At 40.6% G+C, this 15,296-nt stretch overlaps 1 protein-coding gene across 2 annotated transcripts in view; it reads left to right on the forward strand.

Moving 5' to 3' along the window:
* The window catches only part of LOC125906310 (CUB and sushi domain-containing protein 1-like), a 537,329-nt gene that overhangs the window by 410,570 nt on the left and 111,463 nt on the right, over window positions 1–15,296 (forward strand). For both annotated transcript variants that reach the window (XM_049604892.1, XM_049604902.1), the window contains exons 31-32: window positions 259–446; window positions 3,194–3,388. In XM_049604892.1, coding sequence (XP_049460849.1) covers window positions 259–446; window positions 3,194–3,388 — 383 coding nt within the window. The remainder of the gene's footprint in view (window positions 1–258; window positions 447–3,193; window positions 3,389–15,296) is intronic.

A 15,296-nucleotide genomic window follows, 5' to 3' on the forward strand; every position in this document is an offset into this window, starting at 1 on the left:
TTGGTTATTAATGCACTAAACACCCAGAAAACATGTCAAAAACAGTAAGATTAGCAGATGATTAGAGGCGAGATAGCACAAACTAATTGGCAGTCATTAAATGAAGCAGGTATTTGAATTTACCACACATCACCTCATTAATTGTTTGGAGAATTTAAACAAGAACACAAACAAACCACGCCATTAATCTTACTAATTCTTTAACACAAGTTTCTCTATTTTGTTTTGTCTTTTTTTTTTTTTTTTTTTTACCCCCAGTTTCAACATGGAGCCAAGTTACGACTTCCTGCACATCTACGAGGGCGAAGACTCGAATGGGCCATTACTAGCAAGTCTCCAAGGCAACCAGGCCCCAGAGCGAATAGAGAGCAGCGGTAACAGTCTCTTCCTGGCATTCAGATCTGATGCCTCACTGGGCATGTCTGGGTTTGCCATCGAATATAGAGGTAATTAAACCCCAAAACTTTGCCTTAATGTAAAGTCCTTGTTCAGTTTCCTGCAAGGTCACTTTCAAGATCTGAAATTCTGCTTTGATAATGCTGTAATGCGGTTGAATCTGCAGACTATTGATTGGTTATGGTGATACAAATAGTATCAATAAAAGTAGTTGTAGTATTGATAGTAGTGGTAGCAGTACAGTAACATTATTATTATTATTATTATTATTATTATTATTAGAAGTAGTAGTTTAGTTGCACAGGGAGTAGCAGGAGGGTATCTGCATTACTAATAGTAGTAGCACAATATTTGTAGTGACAGTATTTGGTGGTGAAAGTATTTGTAGTAACGTAGCAGCAGTTGTATGATAAATCAAGTGACAGTGAATTGGCAGTCTCAACACAGCACTGCACTGTGGGCCTAATTAAGTTCAAAGCCCAAAATATAAACCAGGAACTAGCAAATAGCTGTTATTATTATCCATTATGAATTGGAGAAAAAAAAATCAATGCCGTATTACATCTTTTCTTTTGATATTGTGTGGGCAAGATTTGCTAAAGCTTTTGCGGTTGTTTTTAGGCGCAGATGGGAAGCATTGTTTCCCAAATACACATGCTGTGTTCATCAAACACACACATCTGGCTGGAGTCACAGTTTGCAAGTCATTTTAGTGAGTTTTTGCAATTAATTAATGGCTTGAATATAACCAAAAAAAAAGTTTATTAGAAACAAAAGTGAACCACTGTGGCTGTTGTTAATGAGCACAATATCTGATTACTGTAAGACTAATTAATAGTGGAGGAGGACTGTGCCTGTGAGCGGTTCTTCACATACACAGTGTGTCTTACACCCTCTATTGAAATTAGCGTGTATGCGTGGGTTTTTCAAATGTGGGAAAACGCACTAAAAATAGGCGATAGACTTCTTTCCCTTTACCAGTAGACCAGAGCCAAGTATACTGCAGAGCCGAGTATGCTTTTCATTTTTTTACAAGTGTCATGTTTGTTGCCGGAGAGCAGGTTAGTAAACAGTGGAAAGCAGCATGGAGGCCAAATAAAGTGTTTTGGTGGTTACTTCTGTTTTTATATCTTTACTTACTAATTTGAAACGATGTCTGAGCATTGCTTGGGCAGGGACAGATGGAATTTATGGCGGCGTGTTATGACAGAGAGAGGGGGACAGGCAGTGCAAAGGGTCAAAAATTAGCGTATCCACCTGGTTGTCATGTTTCCATCACTGCTGATCGGAGCCAATTGGAGCTGGAGCAGATAAATACTTATACCTACTGCAGAGTCTTTTGTCCTGGGAGTGATTGCTGACTGTAACCTTTTCCATGAAAGACAAAAGACAAATGTTAGCGGGTGTTAGTGGGGGTTTTTTGTCCAGTGGGAAAAGGGCTTTAGAGAGCAGCTCCAGTTCCAGTTCCAGTTCAGGGGCTGGCTGCACATTAACACAACCGCAAAGTCAAACAAAACTGCAGCACACATTTGCCCAACGTCATTTTCTTAGTAAATCAGGTCCTGTATTTGATAAACACTTGGAATTGGTATTCTGTGCACTAAAATAAGAAAGTCATTGTCACAGCGTTTATGAGGTGTAATGATTAAACTGTTGATACAGGAGCATTGTGCAGACCGGATATTTTAAGCTGCCTACTCTATTAATTTCACCCTTGCTGTACATCAGAAGTGTCTTACAGTTGAAAGGGCACGCTGTTCCGTGTCAGCCCATGAGTTGTTTACTTTCACAGATTGTGACTCATCCTGGTTTTACAGATGTTGCTTGACTGGGGGGTGATTTAGCAGCTATAGTCAATGTGGAGCTGATGATTAGTTGTTTGACTGACTAGAGACTAGATCTGCTCTGTCAAGTTTTATAAAGTATTTTTTCTGTTGTTTCTCTCACTCCATTTATCTCTAATTAAAAAATGATTATCTCCTTCTCTGTTGTCTGTCTCCTCACGCTACCTCACACCTCTGTTCTTTTGTCATTAATTCACTACATTTCATCTGCCATCTCTCTAATTAAAATACAACCTTAATCATCTCCCCGTTTCACTTCCATCTTGCCCTCCACCTCTCTCTCTCTATCCCTTTCTGTTTGTCGGTTTCCCTCTGTCAGGCCCAATATCACATTCTTATTGGGCAATCACAGTAAGGCAAACAAGCTGGCCCAACGCCAAGTCAAAAAGGGCCAAGACAGTTTTTGACCATGGTTGATTCCTCATCTTTTATTCCTTTGTTCCTGTTTTCTTCTTTCTCTTGACTCCGCTTTCATCCCTGTGTGTTCCTTCCTTTCCAGTTGGGGGTGAATATATTATAAGTTTACAGAGGGTATTCAGTGTAACCTGTATTAAGGGTCAATAAATAGCATCCTGTCAACTAAATTTGGCCCAAAATTACTGCCAGTAGTTTTGACACATAATGAAATCTGAAGAGTGCCTTTATTGGGCTGCATAAATGATTTAGGCATATTTTAGACACTTACAGTAATAACTGTGAGCTATTGATTATTAATTTAAAATGTAATGAAAATGACGTGAATTTGTTGTCAATACCACCATGTGGAGAGAAAATTGTTACCTTTTCCTGCAGCCCATGGGAGACTGTGGTGTAGCGCCCTGTGCTGATATTAGCTCCAATAAACTAACCAGAGGAATAAATAACGAAAAATAAAAACATTTATATTTTAATAATATTCCATATTAGTTGGGCTTTGTCTTTGTTCAGTCACAATCTTTTTCCATTCTTCACAGAAAAACCAAGAGAGGCCTGCTTTGACCCTGGTAACATCATGAATGCCAGTCGGACAGGATATGACTATAAACTGGGATCTCAGGTCTCCTATAACTGTCACCATGGCTACACAACAGTGGGCGGGGATACCATCACCTGTGTCATGGGGAATGATGGGAAGCCGGTGTGGGACAAGGCGCTGCCGTCATGTAAAGGTAGGAGAGACATGTCAAGAGCTGCATCTGTACAAACACCATGATGATGGTGAGCTCATGTGGGGCAGAACCTGCACCTGCACATCCACACTCAGTGAACAGTTTATTAGGTACGCCTGTACAAAACTGTTCTGCCATAAAGACTACTTATCTGATGCCTATAATGTTTGGTTTTTGCTACGATACGACACTTACTGGTCCAAGACCTACAATTCTGTGTGTGTCCAAGTGTGTGTGTGTGTGTGTGTGTGTGTGTGTGTGTGTGTGTGTGTTTGTGTGAACATCAGAGACAGAGAGTCTGTCAGGGATTGGAAGACTGAACTGTCTAATTGATTGACAGCTCAGAGAGCCAAGGAAGTGACACCTGCCAAACTGCCATTCAGAGAGTATATGTGACAGTGTGTGTGTGTGTGTGTGTGTGTGTGTGTGTGTGTGTGTGTGTGTGTGTAGGTGCGTGCATGGGTGATCTCTAAAGTGACAGAGACCTGGCCTGGTGCCATCTGGGTAAAAAATTCAAATAAGCCACGGAGCAAGGTGGCAAGACAAGGAAGGAATTTTAAAATGAGGACAAAAGACACACACATACACTCACACACCCACACACACACACACACACACACACACACACACACACACACACACTTACTTATACCTCTTAACACTTTGAAAAAGGCTCCTGCGAAAGCTCTGTTTAATAATGTGTGAGAGACAGGGATGAGGGAGGTTGGGAGAGAATAGGGATGAGATAATTACACTCCGCTAGCTATATGAGAACAGCAACAAATAACGAACAACAAGAAAAAAGCTCATTCATCTAGTTTATTTCAAGGCAAAACTGCCATTGAGATCAACTTTAGATGTTACTTAACCAACGTCAAATCTGGAAATTTCTCTTTCACACTTTTTTGGTCAGCCGGAGTTTTGTATAAGAAGATGCAACTATGAGTTTTTCAGGAGCGGAATTTGAAAGGAAATGTGATTCATATCAAAGAAAATAATGTTGCTCTTAATTTTTTATGCATTTTGAGAGCATTAAAACTATTTTTTAAGGAAATCACTTGTTATATTGATAGACAAGAAAAAACATAAAGGGTCCCTCTGTGTCATTTTTTAATTTTGTTTCCATTCAATACGTTAGCTCGTGAGACAGCCAGATAAGCTTTCAGGAAGTCACTTAAAGATTCAGTCATTCAGGGTATACTGTCCAACCCATCAAAGTTAGTTACTTGGTCAGACCAATAACCAGCCAGTCTGCATTTCTTTGATGGGCGAAAAGAAGCTGTTCCAGTGTTTGGTAACATTCACAGACTTTCTCTGTGGCAACATAAAGAACTTGTGTTCATTGGCAAATAGGGGATAAAATTGATTCAGTGCAATATTTAGATGCTTACTCCCTCAATAATATATTTATGAATAGAAGCCAAGTATTGATATTTCAGTCACATTTGAAGGCTATTAATGGAAGACCACATAATGGTCTTCTATCAAATAAAAAATGATTTGAAACTCTGAGATGTCTCAAACTTCATTTGGCACTTGTGTTTTTTACTGTAATTGATTTTGACATAATTTTCTTATACACTGTGTGTCTTTCAGCTTGTTACTACTAGCTGGTATACAAAGATTATCTTTTTTTTGGGTTATAATGGCATTGTGGGTATATCACAATGCTTGGATAGAATATTATATTGGCTACTATGCCGTCATATGGCTCAAAAAATTTATTGTGTCACTGAAAATTTATTAAATTGCCAAAATTACATTTTTATATTCACATTTTTTTCGAGGTTGTGTTGTACATGGTGTTTTAGAAATCCTTGATTGACCCAGATTTCCCCAGTATTAGCCCTTCTCTTCAATAAAGTTGTTTGCTCTGTTTCCTCACAATGAGACAGACCTGAATTTGGTTGCTGGCCCAGGCCTTGTCTGTGTCCCAGATACATGGATTGATCTGTCGAGATTGTTGTCACCTACACTATAGGACAACTCACATAAAGCACAACGCTTTAACGAAATCCAGTCCTGCCCAGTAATCTTGCTCTTTTCCTCCCTCGGCTCATATTGCACGTTGAATTTTCTCACCCCATAGTTAGGGAAGTTTCTCTGTCTGTACGTCTGTCTGTCTCTCTAGCTTTGGGCAGCTCCTGGGGCTTTTAGACCAAACTCATTAGACAGGGTGAGACCTCTTTAAATAATACATCTCCACTTACACTCCCTCTGTCTCCTCTCTTCTTCCCTTTCAACCTCCCCTCACACTTCTCTCTTTCTTCTCCATCTCTTTCCTTTTCTCTTTAACTACTTCTCACGCTCCTCTCTCTTCCTGTTTTTCATCCTCTCTCTCTTATTCTACCTTCCTCCCACCTCCTCTGTCTGTCTCTGATTTACTCTATATTTTTCGCTCAACATTTCTCTCTCTTTCTTTCTTTCTCCCTCTCGCTGACACACACACACACACACACACACACACACACACACACACCTCCCATCTTAAACCGCTCTTTTATTGGTTTCCATGGTAACTAAGAGCTGGTGCGAGAAAGAAGGAATTCTCCGTGACTGTTGATAGGGTTGTGTGTATGTGTGTGTGCGTGTGAGTGAGAGAGAGAGGGAGACACAGAGAGGTAAAGTGTGTGTGAGAGAGAGAGAGAGAGAGAGAGAGAGAGAGAGAGACGTAGCTATTAAAGAGTGCCGCCTAGAGGCAGTATTCACACACACACACACACACACACACACGCACACAAACCAATGTACGCGCACACCAAATACAGAATACCACCTGTGCTTATACACATGCAAACACACTTGAATGCTCAGTCTTTGAATGCACTATATGTTTGGATATCAGTTAAAGAGGAACTCCACACAATTCACTGTTCACATAGTCATAGAGATATATGCATATGATGTTGATACAAGTTTCCAAAAAATAACATATTGTGTGTAAAACCTGCATTTTCTCCTCAAATTCAGGTTTCATGTGTCTGCTTGGATTTGAAAGTTTAGTTCAGCTGGATTCTCTCGCCCCTCCCTATCCAGGATGTAATAGCAAGACTCCGATGTCTAGTGTGTATGTCAGCCGTCGTGACAAGTATAGACCAGACTGTCATTGTATCATCACCAAGGCCCCCCTTTTAGGGTAAAGAAATGCGCTGTCACAAACAGGGAGAAACAGGAAAATGCTGAAAGCCCAAATTATGTTAGTTGTTAATTCATTTAAAAGTTTAAAAATCAAATAACTTTCCCTGGCATTTCTAATTTTTTTTGCTGTACTGATAACATACCGAACCATGACACCACTAATACTAGTGAATGCTCACTGCCAGTGTTTTAAATGGTTAAATGATGCTGATGACAGTAATTACTGATGATAGCTAACGTTAGCTTTAGTGGGAGACTGCTGCAGTACAGTCACACAGCATAATAACATCAGACTGTGGTCTCTAACCAAATCTCAGCTTAGATCAAACAGTTGGCCATTAACAGGTTGGTTATTTTAGACAACACTTATCCAAACGATACCTGGTGATTCAATCAAATATGTATAGATGTCCCTAAAAGCAATATCCGGCCAGTGTGTTAGGTCATTAATCCACTGGGACAAGACTGAGAGGACATGATGGCAGACCCATCAACACTCATTCATTAACATATTGCAAACACTCAGGTTCAGGCCAGGTTGCAAAATAATTTTTAGGCATGTCCATAAAACGTGTTGAGCAAGTAATAAATGCCTCGAAACGTGTCGAAATTATAATCCAAACACATGTCAAATTGCATTGACATCAACAGGATCTGCAGTTTTCTGTCCAACACAACACATGGGACTGCTGATAACTGTGGTATATCCCATTTAAATGGATATTCAGGGCTGATATACAGTAATGTTAATCATAATAATCAGCATGGCTAAGTTGTGTACTGACAAACACACTGGCAGCCTATAGTAAAGCTGCTAGCCCAGCTACAACACAGGCACACAAACAGTTACTCTTGCAAAGGGCTATTGATGTGCCTCTAGTGACTGTCAAACTCCCAGTCTATCTAGTAGCTGCCCATAGCTGGTTAGCTCTGACTACCAATTCTACATCTCAAATCCATGCTACACTGAGTAGTGGTCAGTCAATCTCCCCTGTATCCAGACCCACCAAATCACGCAATACATAGCCACAAGTCCTCGTCTCCTACATTCAGTCCTCCTCTTTTGTTGCATTTCTTGAATGCAGGGAGGAAGGGTGGTTACAGATATTGAGGGTGTTGGATTCACAGAAGTTCACAGCAGGCCATGTTCTCTGTGTTCATGGGGATGTGTATCTGTGATCTTGTATCCCCATGTTATTATGAAACAATGTCTGTGTTCTCATTATCAAGACCTGCATGAAGTTTGTTTGTTGCTAAGATTATGTTATTGATTGACCACACATAAAAAGTTTTCTTCACTCTGAAATAGCCCTTTTGACCCGACAGCCAAATAGCTATACAAAATGGCTGTGTGTATTTTTAGGATTTCTATGATTTGCACTGTGAACCACACCAGGTCTGGAAAGATTCATAATGCTCTCCCTCTGTCATCAAGTCCAGTCATTTCCACTTCACTTTTTCCATCACTACAACAGCATAGTCACATTATATTCACAACTCTGCTACTTTTAACATAGAGCTGAAATCATGACGCCACGTCAGGGCTTCTGCTAGTGATGTGATGTTCGCGAACGAGCCGAGTCTTTGAACCGGCTCTCACGAGTGAACGAGAAATCCCATCACTAGCTTCTGCTTCTGTTCCACTAGCTTCTGTAACTCAGTGCAGTCTCTCATTCAGCATTCCTGTCATCGATCATTGTGAAAAAATGAAGCGTGTTCCTGGAGTCTACTGTTCATACTCAATAAAGGAGACAATCACATCCACTACAGAGCTTAGTATTAGATGTTGAAACCTTTGTTAAACTTCAGCTCACATGAAAATCCCTCATTGCATTGCATACACCATTGCAGCTGCATTGTTACATCAATGCATGTCTGTTCCATCCATATGCGTAAAATTAATTTCTCCAACTCTTTGGCTGTAATATGTTATGTCTAAAAACTTCTCTGCCCTGCTTTCATGTCTGAGCTCACCGCAACCCTTCGACTCGATTCTTTTGTCAAACCATGACATGGGAAATGGTGTTCATTAACCTACTAAAAAACTGAAAATTAAATAAAAAACAGTATTAGTATTACTATCTTAAGAAATTACTGTCCATAAAAAGTAAGCCTCCAGACATACTGTTGTGAAGGCTCTGAACAAGTTGTTATTGTTACTTGCATTAGCACAAATGTAATTTTGATCGGGGCGTCAGTGGCTGAGTGGTCGAGCAGGCACCCCATGTACAAGGCTGTTGCCGCAGCGGCCCGGGTTTGACTCCAGCCTGTGGCCCTTTGCTGCATGTCTCTCCCTCTCTCTCTCCCCCTTTCACACGTCACTATCCTATCAATTAAAGGCAAAAAATGCCCTAAAAATATATTTGAAAAAAAATAATAATAATAATAATAATTTTGATTTGGATGAGTTTTTCTTATGTCTGGAATTAGGAAAGAAATACAGAAGTTCTCGTTTTGCTTCAGCTCTCTCTTTCATTCACAAATATTTTCCAGTCTCTTCCATTTTACCATTTTTCAGTTGCTGTTACATTACCATTAATGACACCTGAACACTTTCTTCACAGTTATATTCCCTTAAAAGCCTCCCAGTTGCTCAAAGCACATAATTCCCTCCATTCCTGGTAGGCTTTAAATTCGAAACATCTGTAGAAAGTGTTTCATTGACAGTCACTTAACCATTAAAAATGATCAATTCCGCTGCTTGCACTGCATTTCTCATGCTCGTTCAGGGACACCTGATGTTTAGGGGGTCCTCTGTTGTCTGTGGCTTCTTGTTTATAAAGGCTGGATGGTAAAATGCTGCAAGATTTCTTACAGACAAGTGGCAGAATGGTGTTCATTATACTCTATAAAAAGCATATATAAACATGATTTTGCATGGCTTCAGTAGATAGTGGTCTTCCTGACAATTCTCTCTTTAACTTATACAGAGGTGCATTGACAGATTGACAGACAGAAACACAAACACATGCACTTTATATCCAAAAGTGGCTGGGATTAGTTGTTGTTATGAATGGCAGTTGACAATCCTTTACTTGTACGATTTCTGTGTCATTGGCTTATACATGCATTAATTGCTTTTACTATTTTGCAAATCAGTTTTGTGATAAGATCCCTGAGTTCTTGTTCGAAAATCAACAATATAGTGACGTATATGTGCCATAGACCCTCCAAGTGGCATATACAGCACCATATTTTATTCTCTCTGTGTTTCATGATGAAAGTAAATGGGCTCTATTGTAGTGTTCACTCCAGAGTTTGTGGTTATTTACATTGTTGTGATGAATCTACTCTCTGAAAAGTCAGTATAAGTGTTCTGTTTATGGTTTTGAAAAAGCTCCTGGAAGAACTGCAAATCGACTTTAAAAGTTTAGGACATTTTCGAAATATTTTCCTGTTCTCTCACTACCACCCCAAAGCTTTGCTGTGTGAGTCTGTGTGTGTGCATATTTTTGAGAGGAAAAGGAAAATGAGACAGAGACAGCGAAAGGTAGGACTACAAAAGTGTTGTGTGTGTGTGTGTGTGTGTGTGTGTGTGTGTGTGGATGATCAAAGCGCATAGATGTGTGAGAGAAAGAGAGTGACTTGCATAGCATTTTTTTGCATTTATTTGTGTGTGTGTGTGTGTGTGTGTGTGTGTGTGTGTGTGTGTGTGTGTCAGAGGGTGTGAGTGATCAAAGCACATGTGTGTGAAGGCTTTTGATAAGGCTGACACCTGAGCCTAAAGCAGCACCACTAGGGGATTGTGGGTAGATCAAGACAAGACCTCTAGACCTGAGGGTTTGAATGCAGCAGCACAACAAGAATCAATCCCAAAAAAATATCAATCGATATGAGCACGCGGGATCAGGAGGAGTGGAAAGAAAGAGGGTGATTACTCTGATGCTTTGGGAAACAAGAAGAAAGTAGGAAGAGATAGGAGTGGGGAGGAGGAGGAGGAGGAGGACGAGTGGGTGGGAATACAACAACTGTCTAGCAAAGGAGTAGAAACCAAACCAAGTTTTGCTGTATTTTTCACTCTAGGCATGTAAATTGGTTTTGCTGAGAAAGCCTTAGCCAAGAATTCAAGCCCAGTTTTTATGTCCACACTCATGGTCTCATGGGCTTTGACATGTGTTCCTGATAAGTCCGCAAGGGCTCAGGGCTGTCCCACTGTGAAATCAGCATGTGCTGAGGGCTCTCCGGTGGACTTCTTGAGCCCTTTATGCACAGTTTACACTGAAATGCTGAAGACTTTGCTTGAGGGAATTACACTCAAGGGGGTGTCCAAAATCTTTCCAAAAGAAACACTTAAAGAGCTGTAAAAAAAAAAAAAAAAAAAAAGAGCTAACATTTTTATAGCACCATAGCTGTCTCTATAAGGCAGATGCTATTAGCACCCAGGTGCCTGTAGCCAACAATGCTATATGCATCCAGGGTGTAAATATCCAATGTGGCTATTTATACGCAGGTGTATATATCCTGGGCATCCTAACATGAATGGGTCTTTTTAGCTATTCTGCTATTCTGCTGCTATTGATTAACACGGTACAGAAACCCCAGTCTCTTGTGTGAAAGTCCTTTGTTTGAACCATGCACCCACCTCATCTTATTCCCTTCTTGGACTGTTGGCCCTTTATACTACATTACCTGAGTCTCTCTTCTCGTAATATTTACCGCTTTAATCTCAGGGAATATCTGACATTGGTTAGTACTAGCCCTAAACACAACCTTGCTGCCCTAATCTTAATTGCTTTTGTCCTCGCCGTGTCAACATGACGAGTAAAAGCCAATCACAGCATGCAGCAGGATCCATAATAATGCGCCATAGGGATGGGGTAAATGGTCGAAAAGCTGCAGTGTGACCATTTTCACCTGGATTCTAATAGACACTCCATAATTATAATTAGTTTTTATCTGTTTTGATCAAACATTGCTAATAACATTTAGGCTATTATAACATTCTGAAAATGAGCAACAGTGAATTGTATTAGACTACATGCAAAATCCCATCCTCACATCTGAGTGGCCACGGACAGGCCTGAATGACCCAGGCAACATTTTAATTCACAAAGAGCCGGCCCATTTTTCATACAGCAGTTTTAACCTCTGCACCTTCGGGCTCTCACATTTTCACTGAGCACGGAGGTGATGATAATTAAAGTCTGTTAGGGATCCCAGCTGATACCGTGGGTGGACATTGGGACTTGGCCACAGAGGTACGCACACATCGCAACCAAAACATGACAAGGAGAGAAGAGGCTAGGAGAGGTGAGAAAAGAAGCAATAAGAATACACCATGAGTGTGTGTGTGTGTGTGTGTGTGTGTGTGTGTGTGTGTGTGTGTGCATGTGTGTGTATGTTGGGGGTATGACGTTGACAGATGTGGTTGGTGCTGCTGTTTTGCACGCACACGCACACACACACACACACACACACTCATACTAATTTCATCGACCTCTGATGGTCTAACCTGCAGTATGTGTTGTTCACACACAGGGTTTGTAACTTTCTTGGGGGTGCTGAAGATGGATCAAGCTGGTGTTAGGTCTGCTTCTTGTGGGTCATGCAATGGTAGTAGGGATTAATAGGTTTTTTGAAATTGCAGTACGCTGATACAGAAGATCCCACACTGTGCTGGCTCAGTACCACATAAATTCATTCACTTAAGTTTTTATCCCGCTGGGCTTTTGTCAAGAGAAAAGAACTACAGTGAAGAGGGTGCGGCAGAGCTGCCAGCTCAGTTGTAAGAAATGTGTAACTGCTTTACAGCACTTTTCTAGAATTTTTTTTCTCAAGTTTTTAATTTAGCATATGGTAATTAGGGTGGTATTGTGTGCAGCTGTGGCTCAGGAGGTAGAGCGGGTTGCTCAGTAATTTGAAGATCAGGAGTTCGATGCCCAGCTTCTCCAGTGTGGTAGTGTGTCTTCTTCAAGCTCGGGTCCTCTACCGGACGCATGGGAGTTTGAGTGTTCTGCGCAGTATCTTAGCTATTCCTAGGACTGCAGTTTTCTGGACAGAGGCCTCAGATGTTATCCCTGGAATCTGCTGGAACCACTGTCCCAGTTCAGGAGTCATAGCCCGAGTGCTCCGATTACCACTGGCACCACTGTTGCCTTTATGCCCCACATCTTTTCTAGCTCCTCTTTCAGCCCTTAATTTTCAAGCTTCTCGTGTTCCTTCTTCCTGATGTTGCTGTTGCTAGGGATTGCTGCATCTGTCACCACTGTGTTCTTCTGTTGTTTGTTGATCAAGACAATGTCCAGTTGGTTAGCCATCACCAGTTTGTCAGTCCTGATCTAGAAGTCCCACAAGATCTTAGCTCGGTCATTCTCAACCACCTTAGGAGGTGTCTTCCATTGTGACCTTGAGACTTCCAGCCAATACTCAGTGCAGATGTTCCTGTACACAATGCCAGCCACTTGTTTATGTTGTTGCATGTACACTGTTCCCTCCTGCATCTTGCATATATAAATATATATATGCACAGCTACATGCACAAATACACATGCATACACATACGCACTCAGATCAAAAGCACTATATTTTGGCATTATATAACAAAGCCTTGCAGCCACGAGGGTCCGATTGATACTTAGGGACAACATGAATTTTCTGCTAAACTAAACAACTTTTGAGCCAAATGCAGTGAGTTGGATTTTTTTGAAAAATATGTAAGAATAATATATTAGAGTAGCAATATGCTCGCCAGCTTTGAGTGCAATGGGCAGTGCTCCCAGCAGCAGGGGGAAAAAAGCTATGAAGAGACACACGATTAAAATTTGAATGCATCATTTCAATATAACATCTCTTTATGACTGAGGCGGAAAAAGGGATGAAACTGTTTCATATTGTTACCTATAGGAGTTGCAGTGGGGTCTGTAAGTATTAATGCATTGACATTTTTGTATTGTTTTGGCTTTGAATCCTGCAAGCTGGATTCAAGTGAAACAGTGACAATGTTGTTAAAGTGCTGACCTTCAGCTCTAAGCGTATTGAAGGACGTTGACATCCATAGTGTGTTTACAGTGTCCTCCAATTTAATGACAGTGCAGGAGAATGATGATTCTAATGCACAGGCAAGACAACCAAAGAGTATTTTACGACCAAACAGAAGAATGTGCCTCTCTTGCCAGTTCAGTCACCTGACCTCAGTCCAACTGATCTTACTTTTCAGGAAACAAACAATAAGTGAAGCTGGCTGCAGTACAGGTCTGGCAGCGCTTCACTTGGGAAGATACCAAGTGTATGCTGATGTCTGTGGGCTTAAGACTTCAGTCACTCACTTATTTATTTATTTTAACCTTTATTTATTCAGGGGAGTTTGAGCCAAGCTCTCTTTTTCGAAGGGCCATGATCACTCTCGCACAGTTGCACACATTCACACCTGGAAGCTGCCCAGCACAACCTCTGTCTGATCTGTCAGCCGGCTGGGGGTTAAGGGCTTTGCAGTGATAGTTAGGAGAGAGGGGCAAGTGTTTCTCATTCACTCGCTTCACCCAGATTTATCCTGCAGGTCAAGTGAAGGGACCGAACAGCGCATATAATGATTTAATTTAAGTTTCCTCAAACTTTATCCAATACATTTTGTTTCCTGGGGAACTAGATTTAGAAATTGCTGCAATCCCTATAAAGTTCATCTGATGTGAATATAAATACCCTCAAGTATATGCTGAATGTCAGCACTTACACAGAAAAATCATTGTTTAATTTCAAATTCAGTATGCTAACTTACAAAAATGAGTCACTGTACACTCTACATTATTTCACACTGTTCAGAGTTGTGGGGTTCCCAGCATGCACTGGGTGAGAGGCAGTGTACCCCCTGGACGGACAGATAGACAGTCTGTCTAGGGGCTAGCACATATAAATAGGCAAGCTTTTACACACACACACACACACACGTCTATGAACAGTTGACATTTACTGCAGAGCCACCCTCTAAAGTGATTTCCCTACAAACCCACCTAAACGAGGCCAAGTCTTACCTAGCACCACCTAAATCTTACCACCGACTATGTGCCTATGACTCTCAGCCACATTTGCTGAGTGTACATGAAAACACATTACAGATTTGCACTGAGCCTTTCATTCAATTTGCACTTGCAGTGTGTGAAATTAGCATCATGTTTACAAAGGCAATAGCTTATTATGCAGTAAGTGACTGGCTCTGCCTTTTAGATGCATTTTGTGAGGAGCACTCAAAAGGTGCAAATCAAAGTGTCTTTTTTTTCCTGAAACCAAGGTCACAAGATAATGAGATTCAAAAACATTTATTAAAACGGAAACTAAGAAACATGTATCACTCAGAAAATTTAAAGTATGATCTTAGTTTATTGAAGGATTTGCAAAAATTAATCCAATAGGCATCATTAATCAACTTCTAAGTGAATGAAAAGGAAGCATTTTAAAAATCAAATGAAAGCAATGCCAGTGGAGCAGGTGCAGCAGCACTGGTATCATTCCAATACAAAAACACTTCATCAAGTAACTAAAAGGGATCTGATACCTATAAATAACAAATATTCCCTAACACATCATTAAAACACTTCGTCAAATAAACAATTTACTCACCATGACGCTAAGTCTGCAAGGCTGGCAGGCTGTTTGACCGATAAAATACTATATAAGACAGGACTTCACACCACCATAGTTGCCGTGGATATGACCTGCAACATGTCATATTACAAAACAGTGCAAAGTATAAGTTATAGAATGGCTTATTAAGGTTTTAGTGGGTATTAAAAGAAAATTAATTCATATTGGATTGGCACTGGCAGATATTCTATGC

The sequence above is a fragment of the Epinephelus fuscoguttatus genome, linkage group LG2 (assembly GCF_011397635.1).
Source record: "Epinephelus fuscoguttatus linkage group LG2, E.fuscoguttatus.final_Chr_v1".
NCBI classification, from domain to species: Eukaryota; Metazoa; Chordata; class Actinopteri; order Perciformes; family Serranidae; genus Epinephelus; species Epinephelus fuscoguttatus.